The sequence below is a fragment of the Oncorhynchus clarkii genome, chromosome 5 (genome assembly GCF_045791955.1).
Source record: "Oncorhynchus clarkii lewisi isolate Uvic-CL-2024 chromosome 5, UVic_Ocla_1.0, whole genome shotgun sequence".
Lineage (NCBI taxonomy): Eukaryota > Metazoa > Chordata > Actinopteri > Salmoniformes > Salmonidae > Oncorhynchus > Oncorhynchus clarkii.
The window spans coordinates 30272513-30293148 of record NC_092151.1 but is presented as its reverse complement, the minus strand read 5'-3'; the positions used below and the strand labels follow the sequence as shown (position 1 = coordinate 30293148).

The 20636-nt window shown below is 46.7% G+C and overlaps 1 protein-coding gene across 1 annotated transcript in view; it reads right to left on the bottom strand.

Annotated features, from left to right (window-relative positions):
* The window catches only part of LOC139408644 (pappalysin-1-like), a 115346-nt gene that overhangs the window by 48527 nt on the left and 46183 nt on the right, over positions 1-20636 (bottom strand). Inside the window, exons 8-10 of the mRNA XM_071152796.1 lie at positions 18737-18865; positions 18455-18546; positions 15040-15236 (exon numbers count right to left, since the gene is read on the bottom strand). Of these exons, the coding sequence (XP_071008897.1) occupies positions 15040-15236; positions 18455-18546; positions 18737-18865 (418 nt within the window). The remainder of the gene's footprint in view (positions 1-15039; positions 15237-18454; positions 18547-18736; positions 18866-20636) is intronic.

Genomic DNA, 20636 nt, shown 5'->3' with positions numbered 1-20636 from the left:
GATGCCTACCCCAGCCAAACCTGGGCCAATTGTGCACCGCCCTACGGGACTCCCAATCACGTCTGGATGTGATACAGCATGGAATCGAACCAGGGACCAGGGACTTAGACCGCTGTGCCAATCAGGAGCCAAGGTAGGCATACCTACATTAGTTAGTTGTACAACTGAATGCATCCCACTGAAATGTGTCTTCTGCATTTAACCCAACCCCTCTGAAGCAGAAAGGTGCGAGTGCTGCCAGGGACCAGTGGGTTTACTGGGGCAGAATGACAGATTTTTACTTTGTCATCTCAGGATTCGATCCAGCAACATTTTTATTACTGGCCCAACGCTCCTACCCGCCAGGCTACCTGCCTACCTGGGGGGAGAGTGTACAGACACAGGCACAAGGACACACAGTTTCGCCCATTGCCTGATGCCAGTGAAATCAGACACCTGAAACCAGAGACGTCCACCCAGAGCTAGACGAACAAGACGCAGTGGTGGAAACTACCCAGAAGCTCTTGGAGTAATCTATCTGTCTCCTGGATCTGCCGAGGTGACAGTTATGGATAGGCAGAGGAGAGAGCTGAGGTGACGAAGACCCAGCTACCTGATCTTTTCTGTTGTTGTTTGGTGATATTCTTCATGGTGCTTCCCTCTCAATGCACTGGGGCACTGCTGATGTCTTGTGTTGAGAGTTGCTATGGCTCCTCACCCTGCTGCAGACTGGAGCGGCGAGTGAATATTGCACAGGTGACAGCCAACCAATGACTTATTTATGTAAACACAGGTAGCACTGAGTCGAAGTCCCCCACCCCCCTCTGTGTTTTTATAACACCCCGCAGTTTTCGACAGACAGAGCTAGCACACTGTAATTGTGCGTCAAGCTTGCCCTCTAGCAAACACCTATAAAGAGCAATGCCGGTAGGAGGGTTCATCAGCCTCCAAAGTTCTGTTACTCCCCAGCCTCCTCCTGTACAATGGCAAGAGTCAGACTAGTCCAAGTAAGATTGGTCATTCATTTGATTTGGTCATTAGGAGGTTGTAAATACAACCCCCAACCTCCCCCAAGGACTGACCCTGTGTGTGTGTTTGTGTGTTTGTGTGTGTGTGTATACATATGTGTGTGTAAGGTTGGGATGGGGGGGTGATGGGGGTGTAAAGCAGGAGCCCACAGAGGACCACATAGCAGGGGCCTTGCATCACGGAGCGAACCACAACAGAGCAGCCAACAAGGTCTCTAACATAAGCAACACACAGGGAAAAATAAACCAATAAAACAAATGCTGGACAATAAATCGTCGGAGACCGCAGCTTGAGAGAGTACGTCGGAAAAGGGAAAGGAGAAAGAAGAAACAACACTTGAGTCTAAACTTAGAGCCTTTTTTGTTCACTTTGTTATGGCAGTAAAAAAGTCCTCTGCCGCGCCGATCAACTAAATTGCTACAACATTATCGCACGAGATGTTGACAAAAGACAGTCCCAGAGACTATTTTAGGTCTCTGTGTTGCAAGAGAGAGGATGAGAGAAAGAGAGAGGGAGAGAGAGAGAGAGAGAGAGAGAGAGAGAGAGAGAGAGAGAGAGAGAGAAAGAGCGAGAGAGAGAGAAAGAGCGAGAGAGAAAGAGCGAGAGAGAGAGAAAGAGAGAGAGAGAGAGAGAGAGAGAGGGAGAGAGAGAGAGAGAGGGGGGAGAGAGAGAGAGAGAGGGGAGAGAGAGAGAGAGAGAGAGAGAGAGAGAGAGAGGGAGAGAGAGAGAGAGCGAGAGAGAGAGAGAGAGAGAGAAAAAAAATAAAAAAAAGTCCCTATAAAAGAGGTGAGAGTCAGCCCTCTGCGGTTTCCTCACACTTGTAGCAGCCTAAAGACAAGGCCATGTGGCCGCAGACCCCTTCTACTGTCACATCAAGGGGGGGAGGGTAAGGAGGGAGGGAGGGACGGCACCCGTTTCTCATCCTCAAACACCAATAGTGCACCCCCCTCTCATCCCCTCCATTCCAACCCCTGCGTCCCTTCAACCTCTGCGCAGCTCAAACTGGGTGTTTGGAAGTTACAAGCAAAACACCTAAAGCCTATGCTTCCCTGAAAAACACAGCAGCAACAGCGGGGAAGGAGCTCTAAGACCTGTACTGGTGTGTTCCCCCCCCTCTACCGCTCCATCGTTCCTTAATTCAGACCAGCTGTCTGCTTACGAGCAGACAACATTGAGCACCCGGTCTGCAGATACACACTTTTGTTTGTAAATCACCACTTAAGGTAAAAGGAGGGAAGGAGGGCCGAGAGCAGACAGGCGGCTACAAGAGCAGTTTCATTGTGGGTGTGAGAGAGAGAGAGACACAATTAGACCCACCTGAATCATGAGAAAACAAAAAGATAATTACTTGGCACATTGGAAAGAATGAACAAAAAACGAGCAAACTAGAATGCTATTTGGCTCTAAACAGAGAGTACACAGCGGCAGAATACCTGACCACTCTGACTGACCCAAACTTAAGGAAAGCTTTGACTACGTACAGACTCAGTGAGCATAGCTTTGCCATTGAGAAAGGCCACCGTAGGCAGACATGGCTCTCAAGAGAAGACAGGATATGTGCTCACTGCCCACAAAATGAGGTGGAAACTGAGCTGCACTTCCTAACCTCTAATGTATGACAATATTAGAAACACATATTTCCCTCAGATTACACAGATCCACAAAGAATTAGAAAACAAACCCAGTTTTGATAAATTCCCATATCTACTGGTTGAAATACTACAGTGTGTCCTCACAGCAGCAATATTTGTGACCTGTTGCCACAAGAAAAGGGTGAAGAACAAACACCATTGTAAATACAATCCATATTTATGTTTATTTGTTTTCCCTTTTGTACTTTCACTATTTGCACATTGTTACAACACTGTATATAGACATAATATGACATTTGAAATGTCTTTATTCTTTTGGAAATTCTGTGAGTGTAATGTTTACTGTTCATTTTTATTGTTTATTTCACTTTTGTTTATTATCTACTTCCCTTGCTTTGACAATGTTAACATATGTTTCCCATGCCAATAAAGCCCTTGAATTGAATTGAATTGAGAGAGAGAGCGAGAGAGATAGAGGGTGGGGGGTTTGGCATTGAGGCCATTCTCCTGTGTGTCTCCTCCATGTAGGGGTTCACCCAGTCTGGCTGAAGCAGAGAGCCCTACTTCCCCTTTGGCCCTATAGTCATATCAGCCTAGACCAGTCAGATCCCAAGATGCATGTTGGCTGCCCTGACCCAAACGCTTTAGCAAGCTACGTGAGAAGCCTCCATTTGAAGACTCTTGAGGCCAGGGCAATCATTCAGGGTGGTAGAGAGAGGGAAAGTGAGAGAGAAAGAAAGAGACAGAGACACAGAGACACACAGAGAGACACAGAGAGAGACAGAGAGACAGAGAGACGGAGAGAGACAGAGAGAGACAGAGAGAGATAGAGAGACAGAGAGAGACAGAGAGACGGAGAGACATAGAGAGACAGAGAGAGACAGAGAGAGACAGAGAGAGACAGAGAGACAGAGAGACAGAGAGAGACCGAGAGAGACAGAGAGAGAAAGAGAGACAGAGAGACGGAGAGACGGAGAGACAGAGAGAGACAGAGAGAGACAGAGAGACAGAGAGACACAGAGACACAGAGAGACAGAGAGACAGAGACAGAGAGCATGGAGCAGGGTTTCGCTCAAATGTAGCAAATAGGACAGACTGCCTATTAGCACCGTTTCTCACAATGATCTCCCACCAAATGAAAGACGTAGAGAGAAGGAGGAGGGAGAGGGTAAAAAACCACAGAGCCAGAGACATAATGATGGTCTTAATTGCTTAACTTGCCTCTACTGTGGCGTTTCCCGCTGCGGTTCAGATCGGATGCCAGTGGTAGAAGTTAGATCACCTCTGCAGAGGGAAGCCTTAGCCCCAGCCAGGCTGGGAGAAGAGACATACCACCAACCTCTACAACCAGTCACACACAGCCAGGCTGAGAGGAGAGAGGCCCCAGACCATAACACCAACCTCTACAACCAGTCACACACAGCCAGGCTGAGAGAAGAGAGAGGCCCCAGACCATATCACCAACCTCTACAACCAGTCACACACAGCCAGGCTGAGAGAAGAGACATAACACCAACCTCTACAACCAGTCACACACAGCCAGGCTGAGAGAAGAGAGAGGCCCCAGACCATAACACCAACCTCTACAACCAGTCACACACAGCCAGGCTGAGAGAAGAGAGAGGCCCCAGACCATAACACCAACCTCTACAACCAGTCACACACAGCCAGGCTGAGAGAAGAGAGAGGCCCCAGACCATAACACCAACCTCTACAACCAGTCACACACAGCCAGGCTGAGAGAAGAGAGAGGCCCCAGACCATATCACCAACCTCTACAACCAGTCACACACAGCCAGGCTGAGAGAAGAGAGAGGCCCCAGACCATAACACCAACCTCTACAACCAGTCACACACAGCCAGGCTGAGAGAAGAGAGAGGCCCCAGACCATAACACCAACCTCTACAACCAGTCACACACAGCCAGGCTGAGAGAAGAGAGAGGCCCCAGACCATAACACCAACCTCTACAACCAGTCACACACAGCCAGGCTGAGAGAAGAGAGAGGCCCCATACCATAACACCAACCTCTACAACCAGTCACACACAGCCAGGCTGAGAGAAGAGAGAGGCCCCAGACCATATCACCAACCTCTACAACCAGTCACACACAGCCAGGCTGAGAGAAGAGAGAGGCCCCAGACCATAACACCAACCTCTACAACCAGTCACACACAGCCAGGCTGAGAGAAGAGAGAGGCCCCAGACCATAACACCAACCTCTACAACCAGTCACACACAGCCAGGCTGAGAGAAGAGAGAGGCCCCAGACCATAACACCAACCTCTACAACCAGTCACACACAGCCAGGCTGAGAGAAGAGAGAGGCCCCAGACCATAACACCAACCTCTACAACCAGTCACACACAGCCAGGCTGAGAGAAGAGAGAGGCCCCAGACCATAACACCAACCTCTACAACCAGTCACACACAGCCAGGCTGAGAGAAGAGAGAGGCCCCAGACCATAACACCAACCTCTACAACCAGTCACACACAGCCAGGCTGAGAGAAGAGAGAGGCCCCAGACCATAACACCAACCTCTACAACCAGTCACACACAGCCAGGCTGAGAGAAGAGAGAGGCCCCAGACCATAACACCGAACCCAATGCTAACCTCAGCCTTAGGCGGAAACACACACACAGTCAAGATGGAAGAGAGAGGGCCCTAAACCCCAACCCTAGGTCTATAGCTATAAACACACAGTCAGGCGAGCTGGAAGAGAGAAAGAGGGAGAGGCCCCAAGCGTAACCCCAAACCCAACAGTAACCTCAGCCACCCAAGAGCAGCCCACTCACAATATGTTAACTGGCTGCAGTGTGATCTCACAGTTCCTCTCTCTCTAACCTCATGGCCATCCTGCAGAGGAGAGTACATGCAGCATCTCTGGGACTCAGTTCATGAGTTGAAATTAGCCCATGCTTGTATACACTTCTCTGCAAATATTTTCATTCATAAATATGAATGACATCTAATCAAGCCATAAATATCTATGTTACTTCTCAACAGAATGGTCCACATTCTGCTCCTGTGTACTGCGTAGCTTATGAAAGGCCTATTCAGGGCGAGGGGTGACCCTGTTTGGCCTCTCAGGATTGGTCATGAACAGCTTTGGAACACGGCGCCCTAGCCCTAGCTGACTACCGCTGGTTTCCTCTATGTCCGGCTGCCCCTCCCTAAGTACACTGGATTCAACATACATTGCGGCACATTTGGGGAGCGGATGTTTCTTATTTGGCCACGGCTCCCAAATGTGTTTATTTATTTCATCGAAACACATCCAGTAAACAGCTGCTTGGCTTCTTTTCTTCTCTTTTTTCATTCATCCCCGCTTTGTTTTGTGAAAGTTAGCATAAATAAGAGCTCCATCAGGGCGGAAGAAGCGAGCATCTGTGAGACATTTGCGGGTCGAGTCCTGTGCGAGGTTCAAACCGCCATTATTTAGCGGAATGCTGGTAAGCGCCTGACGTGTGAGGTAATGTCCTGTCACCGAGGAGACACGGCTCCCCAACCCCACCCTTACCGCCAGGCACACCGTCCCATTGGCTTACCGAGCTAATAACGGGGCTTATACGGCCTACTGAGAGGAGGCCATGTTCTAGCGTCTGCCCAGCGAGTGAGCTGAGGGCAAAGTAATAGTGTGGTCTACCTACTCCCCTGATCTCATCTGTCAAGACCTAAGCAGTGGCTGGTGCTACGACCACAGAACCAGGGTGGGTGGGTGCACCAGTGCCAGGCCAACCAGCCGATCGCAGATGGATTCAGAATGGCGATGGATTCCTTGGGCATGGCCTTCTTTGTCAGGCTGCCACTGGCACATAAATGTCCCTCACTCAACACGTCCAACACTCGTCCCTGCGGCCAAAACCTACGTGTTAACAGCTCGAAATGTAAATGAGGGCTGCTGATACCTCCAGAACCCGACCTGATGGGGTTACCAGATGGTCCCCTTAATGATAATTGAAACAGGAGAACGTCGGAACGCCATTCAGGGCTTTTTTAATGTTACCACATGCTTATGTCACTGGCCGCAAGCCTGACGAGGAGTGTGGTTTGGAGTGGGTTTATAGTGTGAGGGAAACATGCCCTTCCTTGTAGTTCTTCACCGAGAGCACAGAGCTGTTAGCTACTGGATGGGCTTTGGTGTGTGTGTTGCTGCCTGCGCACACTGCACTTCTGGGACTCGGAACAAAACCACGGTGATTGTTTCCTTGTTTTTACTAGCCAGACACTTTTTTCCCCTCCTCCTCCTCCTCCTCCTCTTCTCTCATGTTCTTCTCTCCTCCTCTTCTAGTCAACGATGAGTTACCTGAGGGACCACACCGTCTTAGTTGCCAGCGAGAAGAAATCTCGATCCATAGCTCCCTGCCCGTGCACATACATGGTCTAACGTGCTAAACGCCTGGGCTCAGCATCATATGCTGGTGATTATTTGCGGCGTCAGTGGACTGCTACTATCCTGTAGTCTGCCTGGGATCCATGATAAAACACTGGGGCTCTCTAGGGCTCTGGACCGGGGTTGCGTCAGAGATCGCTGGGCAGCATCCATCCCCTGAGAAATCACCTGGCTCACCATTAAATGGTTTACTGTAATATGTGTTGCTGGTTGCTAGCACTAAGCCCAATTCACCAATTAACCCAGCTAAAATAAATATCCCATGGTGTTACTGTGTGAACATTGTGTTGTGCTGCACAAAGACAGGAGTGGTACAATGAATCCTCTGGGGACCACTACTATAATCCTACATGAAGCATGGCCGACTTACTGTAGCTGCTGCTGGACAGACTGTGCGGACGGTATGTGATGTGTGTGGTGTGTGTGTGTGAACGTGCGTGCATGTGTTCCATGGGAAGCAAAAACATATGTTCATGTACGTAAACTTCCCAAAGCAGACCCTCAAACACTGGTCTTCTATATGCATCTATACATGGCGAACCCTAACATCGTACCACTTCCTCAATGGGAAATATGAAGCTAGCACGACAGATGAATTGGCCAAGAAACACATTTCAAATGTGCAAGGAGGCAGATTGGTATCATCATTAACACTTATCAACCCTCAAATTGTCTTCATGCTTAAGTTAATTACATCTCTTGTGTCTGTATGGTATTTTAATTAAATAAAAAAAGCAGAGTTGTGATGACTTTGAATCTGTTTCAAATAATTAAATAAGGGCTGTCCTTGGGGTGTGAAACTGGGGTTTTGCCAATTTATGCATTAGTGTCCATTATTTGTTCTGAAATGTTAATTCTAAGCCATGGCATTTTCCATAAAATGCACATCTGAAGCGTTGCTCCTCCCTGTGTTACTGGGTGTAGACATTATTCGCTAGGATCAAATTGACAGCAGACATAATCCATTAACAAAATGTCTGAGGTCTTTAGTGAAGGGAATTGAGCTGGTGACGAAAGCACAGCACACAGTACAAAGAAACACTGTCTCCCTTCTTCCTCTCCTCTGTGTCCGCCTCGCTCTCTCCATTTCCTACTCTCTCTTTCTCTCTGTCTGTCCGCCCTGCTCTCTCCCTTTCCTACTCTCTCTTTCTCTCTGTACGTCTCTCTCTCTCTCTCTCTCTCTCTCTCTTTTTCCTACTCTCTCTTTCGCTCTGTTCGTCTCTCTCTCTTTCCTACTCTCTCTTTCTCTGTCTGTCCGTCTCTCTCTCCCTTTCCAACTCTCTCTTTCTCTCTGTTCGTCTCTCTCTCTTTCTCTCTGTCCGTCTCTCTCTCCCTTTCCTACTCTCTCTTTCTCTCTGTTCGTCTCTCTATCTTTCCTACTCTCTCTTTCTCTCTGTCTGTCCGTCTCTCTCTCCCTTTCCTACTCTCTCTTTCTCTCTGTTCGTCTCTCTCTCTTTCCTACTCTCTCTTTCTCTCTGTCTGTCCGTCTCTCTCTCCCTTTCCTACTCTCTCTTTCTCTCTGTTCGTCTCTCTCTCTTTCCTACTCTCTCTTTCTCTCTGTCTGTCCGTCTCTCTCTCCGTTTCCGACTCTCTCTTTCTCTCTATCCGTCTCTCTCTCTTTCCTACTCTGTCTGTCTGTCTGTCTGTCTGTCTGTCTGTCTGTCTGTCTGTCTGTCTGTCTGTCTGTCTGTCTGTCTGTCTGTCTCTGCTTCTGTCTGTCTGTCTGTCTGTCTGTCTGTCTGTCTGTCTGTCTCTATTTCATACTCTCTCTTTTGCTCTGTCCATCTCTCTCTCTCTTTCCTACTGTCTTTCTCTCTGTATGTTTCCTACTCTCTCTCTCTCTGTCCATCTCTCTCTCTCCCTTTCCTACTCTCTCTTTTGCTCTGTCCATCTCTCGCTCTCTCTCTCTCTGTCTGTCTGTCTCTCTCTCTCCCTTTCCTACTCTCTCTTTCTCCCTGTATCTTTCCTACTCTCTCTTTCTCTATGTCTGTCTCTCTCCCTCTCTTTCCTACTCTATTTCTCTCTGTCTGTCTCTGTCTCACATCCTATTTCTGTGCCTCATTCTTTTTCCTATTCGCTCTCACACTCTCTCTATCGCCTTCTGTCTTCGTCTGTCTGTCCCTCCATCCCATGTGCCCTTTACACATTCTCAGAGTGCAAGACATCTCAATGGAGCGCCACCTCCACATTCATTCTGGATGGAGTAAGTTACCCTCCTGCACAACCGGTACACTGTGCAACCGACATGATAAAACTGACGGCGAGAAGAAAAAAAACTAGGAAAGAAAATCAAACAGAGCGTGGGCCCTGCCCTCCGACAGGGCGAGGGGCTATAAAAGTCAACAGGCGAGCCCGGTAGCCACGCTCAGTGACCCTCTGATAGATGCGTGTCACTCTGAATCGCTGATTTCTTCTTGAAAGAAGAAAGACTGCAGGCTACTCAGCTCTCAGCTGTTACACACAGTGGCAGTGTGTATATTTTGTTTCCTAAGTACAAGTCTTTGCATGCTGCGTTCTATCATTTCTCAGCCTGGTTCTGGCCCTGACGGCCAGACTGTCAGACAGTGCATGTGTCTTCAGGGGAATGATGTGTTTCTTCTGTACTTATGTATGGCCTGGTGCTGGAAGGTTGTTGCTCACCCAAACGGAGAGAAGAAGGAAGCTGCCAGAATTTAGCTCAGTGTTGCAGATGTGTGGATGAGAATGATCCACCATCGACTTGCTTGGCAAAAGTTTGCCCTGAACTTCCTATAAGAAGTTAATTTACTGTATCTAACCAGGTGCAGACATATGTTGCCCTGTGTGCGTCTGGCCTGCCTGTAGATACACCCTCCGTAACCCCAGTCAGATTCCATGAATAACCAGTAAAAATCATCCCAAGTGCCTTCACCCATTCTTATCACTAGCTCTCTCCATCTGGTCCCCGCACACCCTGCCTCCCTGTCCCTTTGCAATGTTGAAACCCCACCTGGCCCGACACTGCCCCGACCACGGTGGGGGACACAACAAGCGTGGTAGAAAATAACAAGTGTTTGGAGCCAGGAGCCTTCCACCATTACCCACACTACCTGACATCAAACATAGTTACCCACGATGCGCTGGGGCTGCTGGCTGGTGGGCGGCCCTTGCCCTTGTTTACCACTGAAGATCCAGATCAGAAGCGCCCATGGTTCCATGCCCCAAACTCGTTTCCATGACCTCACAGCTCTGAGCCATGACATGTGAAGTTCAGCCTCAAAGCGTAAATAGAATGTATATGGTACAGTGGGAAACTGTAGGTTTCTGGTAAACCTGTTATGTCCAAGTGAAATCTGCACTAAACAGTAAACATGGAAAAGTCATGAAAGAAAACAATAAAGTCTATGTATCAGCAACATCGCTGGAAAAGTAGATGTTACACCCGTGTGTAACTATCTAGTTACAGCACGTAAAATTGCCAAAAACACCTATATGTATAGTTAAGGGCGAACAACGTTGCTTCGGTACAGTGCAGTAGCAACCTTCAGCGGAAAGCAGAACTGGATAGTGCCCCAATCAGCCTTGCATGGAGGGAAAACTGTAACGAGCAAACTTGAGTCTGTGGAAGTTGCTTATGGTACCAATAAACCCTAGGTGCTCTGGTTACAGTAGACAGGGAATCAGAACGTGTCATCTCCTGTGCCCACCTTTGGGGGAGAGAGAATGGAAGGCGGGGGATGTTGTGTGTGGGGCGTGCAGTCCATACAAAGAGGTAGCTGGGTACTGTAATTTTGTGAGACAGCTTTATTGTCATCTTGACTGGGGGAGATATTATCTCTGAGCGCACAGGCCAGGATCAAATAGAGTGTGTGCGTGCCACGTCTGGATGAAGGATCACCCTAAAGGTGCGTCAGGAGCTGGGCACAGGGAGTCTGAAGGAAGTCTGACAGGTTGAGGAAGCATGTGCTGAAAAGTAGCCATTACTGTAACGATCAACAGTAAAGGCATGTCAGATGAACCCAACTAAACCCAGCGTTTTTCATCCAAGTGTTTTAAGACACTCAAACCACAAGGTCCTTAACTCAGGGTGAACACATGCTGCTACTGTAGCTGCTGATGTTCCTGGATAGCGTCAGATGTTGTTCTATGGTGTATGCGTGTGTATGCGTACAGTGTGAGTGTGTGTGCATGTGATGGTGTGTGTGTAGCCTACGGTAGGTGGCCTTGCAGTTTGGCAGTGATACCATCTCAAGCTGACCCAGGGCACTGTGTTCTTCACAGTAGAAATCATTTCTGGAGCACGTGTGCTGTTCTGCTGGGTCTTCAGGGAAAATAGCTTCTTATGCAACTACATTGGTGGGAACACACTTTGTCTCCTCTCTCACACGCATCGAGCTGTGAGCTCGTGTAGATAGTATGAACATTGACGTCACAAAAGGAGCTCAACACTTGTATTGAGAGGCCACCTTTCTCTGTATTGAAAACACTGCGTAGACTCAATTACATTCTTTGTGCAAAAACAGTTCTGAAAACATGAATATATGCAGACACTTTTATCCAAAAGCGACTCAGTCATGCGTGCATACATTGTACATACAGGTGGTCCCAGGAATTGATCCCACTACCCTGGCCTTACAAGGACCATGCTCTACCAACTGAGCTAGAAAGGACCACACTGAAGTGCTTCTAGTCCCAATAGTTTCAGTGGGATGTATGCCACTCTTTTTGAAGTCTGTAAGATGATTCCTGTCTATTTGAAATGCTGTTTTGGCTTTATAGTAAGATCTCTGTCAATCGGGCAGAAATTGTCACATACATACTTACAGTTTAATATTATACAAATAATATAAAAATGTCCATTACATACCAGTCCATTTTCCCTGTACTATGTCCAATCATATAACACATTAAAGTACCACAACAGCGGCCTTTTTTTTCTGAGTTACTCACGATGCTGCACAATGATTTAAGTCAATAACCAGGTTTCCCTCAAAATGTCAACAAAACAAAATATTCTAGAGAAGGTGGGATCATATTGTGTCGGTAAACTTCATTATGTGAGAAATATCAGTGGAAACACTTATGCAAAAATCTTGATATAATAGCCATCATATCGAAGTAATATGATATGTTGCATGGTTCTCCTCATTGTGACTCAGGAAAGCATACAGTTTCTTAGGCTATAGATGAAATAAATGATGATGAACTTAACAAGGTGATGAAAGTGCAAGGTGATGAGCTTTTGAGCTTTTGGCACACTTGCTATGTATATAACGCAAACATTTGTGTGACAAAACCATCAGTGAGTTGAAAATACGATGGAACACCATTAAACTCGTATTTTTTATTCAGTACATGGGAATTTAACTGCAAAAGTAATTTTCATGTGCATCATGCACAGACTTTTATCCGCAACAAATCCATTTTATGTAAATACATTTCTGGAGGGAAAATGGACATATTTTGTTTATGCAGATTTTAGAATATTTGCATAAAAATCTGCAGCCAATTGGGTGGAAACCTAGCTAATGAGTAATTGTTTTAGTCAAAGTATGATATATTTAGACTTGAATTAGGAAATCCGAAGTGGGACATTCATGGAAATTGTGTCAATGTCGTGTTTTCTTATGATATACTGTGAAAATAATTTCCAGACTAAATTTCGCTTCAGGGCTGGATTTTATGACATTGTTTATTAATCAGAAACAGCTGCAAACTGCTTTGCGACTGAGCTGAGCCAAACAGCCGTGCGTCCACTTGGCCTCCTGAGCCATGGAGCAAATTCAAACGTATGTTTTTGCGCCTCCACTTTTGTACCAGAAAGTTATCATAATCCATTGCATCATTTGTCAATTTGCTATAATTTATTTGCTAGTCTGTATTAAAAAATATATATGATAATTTTAGAAATTGTAAAATTGCGTGATATGATTTCATTTTGGAACCCCTCTCCCCCCGTTGCCCCAAGATGAATGGTTTTTACCATTCACTACTGTTTCACTACACACTCCACTGCTTTGATTGGTGCAGCTAGAAACCACAATTGTCTGTCCTATAATGAAAAGGAAGCTGCAAAAGAAAATTCAAGGACCTTGTTTATCTATTTTGTTGTGCTGTTGTCACATTTGTATTGGTGTTTTGTGTCTGATGTGCTCAGGGTGTTGTCATTTGTGGTGTGCATCTTGAGCAAAGTCATTGTAGACTATCATTTCTTCCCCTATGAGAACTATGAGCACGGGCTGATTTGGCTTTTCTGTACTGCAGCCAAAGCCTGCCAGCAGCCTACCTACCAAAGGTTGCACGTTCCGTGTCCAATACAATATAGAAAAGTGCATGTCAACCTTTCAACAGTTATCCATATTACCGGAGATTCATCTTAATACTATTTCTTTAGCTGATTCACAGTAACAATTTATGGAAAATGCCACAACTATATTGGTGAAGTCAAAGATACTAGTTTCTGTTGGAAATGTTTTCCCTTAAATGCTTATGACAAACCCAGCTCCAGCCATAGCCAGCCATATCCCTAGCAAGCTGGCTAATCTTTTTAATATGTTGTAGTAAAAAGTAAATAAGACAGCAACAACAGATATCATTAGCTAGCTAGATAAGGTTAGCAAGATAGCTAGCTAGCGAGATAAGGTTAGCATGCTAGCTAGCTACACTGAACGCTTGTCAGTGCCCTATTTGAAGGGAGAAATCACCACAACGTTCCTTCCCAACCCCAATTCATTAATATGTATAAGTAACCTGCGTCATTCTTCTGAGGTGGATGGAACCTGATCAAGCTTTTCCGCTCTAGAACATGAGTTACGTTGCCCTTTTGTGGGGTCCTTTAATAAGCCAGCCTCCAATTAAATAACACTTTGTTAATCATTATATCCAATCTAATAACATTGTGGTAACGGCCTGTAGAGCAGAGAGAGGTTCAATAGGACAGAACCTAATGCAGTTGTTCTCTGTGTAGTGTGTTTTTGGCACTCAGTGATTCCCTGTGTCCCAAGACAGCAACAGATCAATGGCCCCAGAGTCTCTGAGTGGAATCAATGATATCTTCTCCTGTCCTCCATAAGCATTACATTAATGAAAGCTATAAACTTCACCTCAGACAACAGACAGCTCTCTCTTTACAACACCCCGGGGCCAAAAATGAATCAGATAACGTTTTCAAGAGCTTTTCGGGCTCAGTTTCCTCCCCCCAAAAAAGAAAAGCTGGAGACTTCTGAGATGAGAAAGCGCAATAAACTTCCCAAACAAAATGCTGACATCATGGGGGCCTGTCAAGGTGAAGTGTAGACATCCGTTGTCTTCGTGACCTTACAAGCCCCTGAACATAGACTCAGCTCACAGTAACAGATACAGACATTCATAAGTAGCTAAATAATACCAAAAATATTCAACAAGGTAATGTGAGGTGGCATGTACACATTACATTGGCTACCATTATCTGTCTGTCATAACCACTTATGGAAAACCATGTCATTGTTAAAACCACTTGGTGCTGAAAATGGAGGATTACCTGGACTAGTACCAATAACAAACACCAAATTTCGCTGCAAAGTGTTTCAAATGTTTTCTGTTGAGTGCCCTATTGAACACTACCTATAATGTGGTGTGGCGTAGATTAAGGATGTACATTAAGGAAGTACCTGGGCCTCCCAAGTGGCGCAGTAGTTTAAGGCACTGCATTGCAGTGCAGTGCTAGCTGTGCCACTAGAGATCTTGGGTTCAAGTCCAGGCTCTGTTGCAGCTGGCCGCAACTGGGAAACCCATGGGGCGGTACACAATTGGCCCAGCGTTGTCTGGGTTAGGGGAGCGTTTGGTTGGGAGGGATGTCCTTGTCCCATCTCACACTAGTGACTCCTTTGGCAGGCTGGGTGCAGTGCACACTGACATGGTTGCCAGGTTCACAGTGTTTCCTCCAACACATTGGTGCGGCAAGCTTCCGGATTAGGTGAGCAGTGTGGCTTGGCTGGGTTGTGTTTCAGAGGACGCACGCCTCTCCCAAGTCCGTACGGGATGGGACAAGACTGTAACTACCAATTGGATACCATGAAAAAGGGGTAATAATTTGAAGGGAGTACCTTAGTGACAGCAGGATAGCCAGCGGCCACCTCGCCAGGGCAGTAGAGACTCTCCTGGTGGGACACGTGCACGGCTGTGGCCCACTGGTCCAAGAAGCCACTGGGGGTATACAGGCCACAGTCCCTCACGCTGGTCTCCCGCTCAAAGTCCTCACACACTCCGTCACCGTCGTAGAAGTAACACATACTGGGCTCCTCTGGAGGGAGGGAGAGAAGAGAGAAGAGTGAAGAGATTCAATCTTAATGTTCGCTCTTAAACCGTTTGGATTGTGTGGAGGTTAATGTGTGTATGTGAATGAACTTGAAAACGGTTTCAAAACTGTTAGTGTTGATGTCAATGAACTTGTTGAACTGGGCCCAGATTACGCAATATATATATCATAGCTTATCCATTGCACTTTAGCTATCAACTGCATTTGCTAATAGTTGATCTTGTCTTGGTTTATTGTCTTGTCTTGTGTTGGATGTTTAGGCCACACTCACTACTGTACCACACCTCAACGATTATTCCTGCTTTATTCATGAGGTCTGAAAACTATTTGGTAGAGAGCATTCAACATGGGGATAGAGGAAGCTAGAGATGCTATCTGTTTAGGATAAAAAGCTTTTATTTGTTTAAATAAGCCCTTTTAGCATGGTCGGTATTTTACACTCTATACATTTTTTCAGAACTTTCGATCTGTTTGTGTTTTTAAACTCTTTTGATAGGCCAGCTGTGTCACAAGGAAGAACCCCACTTTACAAAGTTGAGAAACAGGTACATTTATCACACGTTTAATGTTTGACCGTGTAGTCCTCTGTTGCTTAGTTAGTGGAGCATGGTGCTTACACTGCCAGGGTTGTGGGTTCGATTCCCTGGGCCACCCATACGTAAATGTATGCATGCATGACTTGAAGTCGCTTTGAATAAAAGCGTCTGCTTAATGGAATATATATATATTTGTTAGAGTGTGTGCTTTGAGGACTGGTAAGTGGACGAGTCCATTATCGAAGGGATATTTTTCCTCAAGCACACAAGGCATCTTGGGTAACACAGAGACAGTTCTCTCAGATACTGACCAACAGTGAGTGGCAAACACATCCCACAAGATGCAACTCCATTGCTGCACACCATAACATCAGTTTCTCTCTAAGAGTACAATGTATCAACAGTGGGAGTATTTTAAAATCCATCTCTCTCCCCTCCTTCTCTTCTCACCTCCTCCCCCTCCCCTCTCACAGAGTGTAAACATGTCTGCCCTCTCTGCCCTCTCAGCAGTTCCAGCTTTCCCTTGCTTGTCTCCCATCATTGTTTTCGTTTCAGTTGACAGAAATGGGATGTCTGCATAAATAAAGTAACACTCAAGGGGTGCCCTCTCCTGCAGGGGAAGGCTGGGAAAGAGTAGGGCCTCCAGGAGCGTAACACTATCTGATGAACTTGACAGATTAGGATCGTTTCTGTTTTATTTAGAGAGAGAGGAGGGGGCGAGAGAGAGAGTTGAGAGAGCGAGACCAGGCAGGAGGATACACCAGTATGGGTTTTCCAGACATCCCACCCGTAGTTGGGGCTGGAGCTGGGGCTGGAGCTGGGGCTGGGGCTGGAGCTGGGGCTGGAGCTGGGGCTGGGGCTGGGGCTGGGGCTGGAGCTGGGGCTGGAGCTGGGGCTGGAGCTGGGGCTGGAGTTGGGGCTGGGGCTGGAGTTGGGGCTGGAGCTGGGGCTGGAGCTGGGGCTGGAGCTGGGGCTGGGGCTGGAGTTGGGGCTGGAGCTGGGCTAGAGGAGGCTGGGTTGTGCGTGTGCTCTCAGTATCGGGGTTCCAGTTAAGGGGAAGGCGGCATTCTGTGCCAAGTTGGCTGGGCCTCCTCGAAATTCCAGCCCTCCCCAGCTCTGCTCCGCTTAGTGCTGTACTCTGCTCTGACGATGTTGAAACGAGGGGCTGCAGAGGGGGCATATAGAATGCACTCCTGCCACTCCAAACGGATGGAGAGTGAGAGGCAGAGAGAGAAAAGGTGTAGGAGGAAGAGAGAGAAAGAAACTGAGAGTGAAAAAGAGAGAGAGAGAAAGAGAAGGAGAGACTGAGAGACTGAGAGAAGAGGTGATTGAGTTCAGGAGGGAAACAATGATAAAATTGATGAACCAGAAGAGAGAGGAGAAGAAAGAAAGGGTTACAGAGGAAAACAAGGAGGTAGAAGGAGGCTGAATAACATTGGGAATAGATAGATAAAGAGGGGGAGGCCAGAGAGAAGGAGAGCTGTTCTGTGAAGCTGTACCATGACTCTATTCAACAAGGGAACCCAGTCAACTTCCCTCCTCAGCCTATACACATTTAATTTATTCCCTTATGGCAACAGTATGTATACAGTATCTGTCCCTTCTCCCTAGCCTGAGAGCACGTCAGGCTGCACCATGCTCTGTGTTAGCCGCTCGTTCAACAGGCAGACCGACAGACAGAAGGTCCCTTCATTATAGTGTCCGATTTCCACACAAAAACTAGGAATATGTCAGGCAGTCACACACACATCCCAGAGCGCTGCGGTCAACGTAAAACGACGCTGCCGTGCCGGCCAGCGATCTCACGAGGGTTGTGAGACACACACACAAGCGCTCATGCAAACATGTGCATGCATGCACATACAAACACATTACTCGATGAGGCGAGATCAGCTATGACACAATGGGACTTTTTATTGTATGAAAAAACAGGAGAGGAAGAGAAAAATAATCACTCGAAGGAGGACAGGAAATCATCCATCTATTGACCAAACAGTGACTGGCGAGAACGCCAGAGGATCCAATCCACTGAATGAAGTTGTTAATTCTCTCTTCAAAGGACAATCCTTCCCAGACTCTCAGCGAGACATCAACATGACCATGATACACAATGGCATCTGCTCTTATGAGAAACGCATCAAGCCCTTTGGACAAGTCCCAGACACAGATGTGAAACTAGCAAATGCCTCGCCGCTGTCACTCACAGAGCCAGCGTGTGACTAGCATGTTACTCACATCTCCCCACAACTCATACGCCTCTCAACCACACACACTGGAGAGTCCTCCTACCGATAAGAGGCACAGGAACTACCGTAACAGCTGGCCAATCAAAATAAACTTGCTAAGTTCAAGGGACCAGTGAAATCGTCAAATTGGAATGGAAAGTAAAATGTGTCTGTGTAGCTCCGCCCTCATAGAGATCTCAATGGGGATGGAAATTGTATTCTTCTGTGTCTTACCAATGAATCAGCTTTTGAAGCATGCATAATGTGTCAGCTGTGGACATTATTCATTTTGAGTCATAGAACCAGCCACTGTGTTAAATAACGGTTATTCATATTCGATTGGTTGTGTGTCCGTGACATTGACATACCGTATAACTAATATGTTAACTAGGGACAAATAACTACAATGGTTAAAATGTTGATGGTGCTGAGGAGGACGTACCAACACAGTTGAAGAAGGGCTCCTTCTTACACTGGCTGGAGCAGCCGTCTCCATTCATGGAGTTCATATCATCACACTCCTCTCCCTGGGCCCTGAGAGAGAGAGAGAGAGAGAGAGAGAGAGAGAGAGAGAGAGAGAGAGAGAGAGAGACAGACAGACAGACAGACAGACAGACAGACAGACAGACAGACAGACAGACAGACAGACAGGAGATTGTTACTGGGAGAACAATCACACGCAAGCACGCAGACATGTAAACACACACACACACACACACGTTACCTCTGGATGCGTCCGTCTCCACAGTATGGTGCCCCAAGCAGGTGGGTGAGGGGTGGGGAGGGTTCACTCTCACTGCGGGCTGAGATGGTTTGGACCTGGTAGGTGTACACACTGCTTGGTACCACGTCCCTAAAGACACACACAGATGAAAACTTTAGCTGTCCTGCCACAGATAAAACGGAAACACATGCAAGCGCGCACACACACACGCACGCACGCACACACACACACACACACACACACACACACACACACACACACACACACACACACACACACACACACACACACACACACACACACACACACACACACACACACACACACACACACAGGGGAGCAACCTTTAGCTGGCACCACATCTACAAACACACAGGGAGAATAAGCCTTTAGCTGGCACCACATCTCTACAAACACACAGAGAGAATAAGCCTTTAGCTGGCACCACATCTCTACAAACACACACAGAGAATAAGCCTTTAGCTGACACCACATCTCTACAAACACACACAGAGAATAAGCCTTTAGCTGACACCACATCTCTACAAACACACACAGAGAATAAGCCTTTAGCTGGCACCATATCTCTACAAACACACACAGAGAATAAGCCTTTAGCTGACACCACATCTCTACAAACACACACAGAGAATAAGCCTTTAGCTGGCACCACATCTCTACAAACACACACAGAGAATAAACCTTTAGCTGGCACCACATCTCTACAAACACACACAGAGAATAAGCCTTTAGCTGACACCACATCGATAACAAACACACACAGAGAATAAGCCTTTAGCTGACGCCACATCTCTACAAACACACACAGAGAATAAGCCTTTAGCTGACACCACATCTCTACAAACACACACAGAGAAAAAGCCTTTAGCTGGCACCATATCTCTACAAACACACACAGAGAATAAGCCTTTAGCTGGCACCACATCTCTACAAACACACACAGAGAATAAGCCTTTAGCTGGCACCACATCTCTACAAACACACACAGAGAATAAGCCTTCCGCTGACACCACATCTCTACAAAAACACACAGAGAATAAGCCTTTAGCTGGCACCACATCTCTACAAACACACACAGAGAATAAGCCTTTAGCTGACACCACATCTCTACAAAAACACACAGAGAATAAGCCTTAAGCTGACACCACATCTTTACAAACACACACAGAGAATAAGCCTTTAGCTGACACCACATCTCTACAAACACACACAGGGAATAAGCCTTTAGCTGACACCACATCTCTACAAACACACACAGAGAATAAGCCTTAAGCTGACACCACATCTCTACAAACATACACAGAGAATAGACCTTCAGCCCACTGACCTAGAGTAGTGATTGTTGAGTGGCCAAGACTATTGGCCCTAGAAAAACCAAGAGCATTTAAGGATGAATCCTAACTTAAGATCTGTGTGGAACTTGATTTTCCACACACGTCCCATTGACAAAATGTGTGTTTTACGCATCAGTTTGAGTTCAGTCCTATAAGAACAAATTCCAGTAACCTACAAAGAGAGGTCCATAAAGGCTCTGTATGATCAATGCACTGAGACTGCACTCGTGAAGGTGGTAAATTATATTTTAATGGCATCAGACCAAGGCTCTGCATCTGTCCTCGTGCTCCTAGACCTTAGGGCTGCTTTTGATACCATCGATCACGACCTTCTTTTGGAGAGATTGAAAACCCAAATTGGTCTACATGGACAAGTTCTGGCCTGGTTTAGATCTTATCTGTCGGAAAGATATCAGTTTGTCTCTGTGGATGGTTTGTCTTCTGACAAATCAACTGTACATTTCGGTGTTCCTCGAGGTTCAGTTTTAGGTCCACTATTGTTTTCACTATATACAGTGCCTTGCGAAAGTATTCGGCCCCCTTGA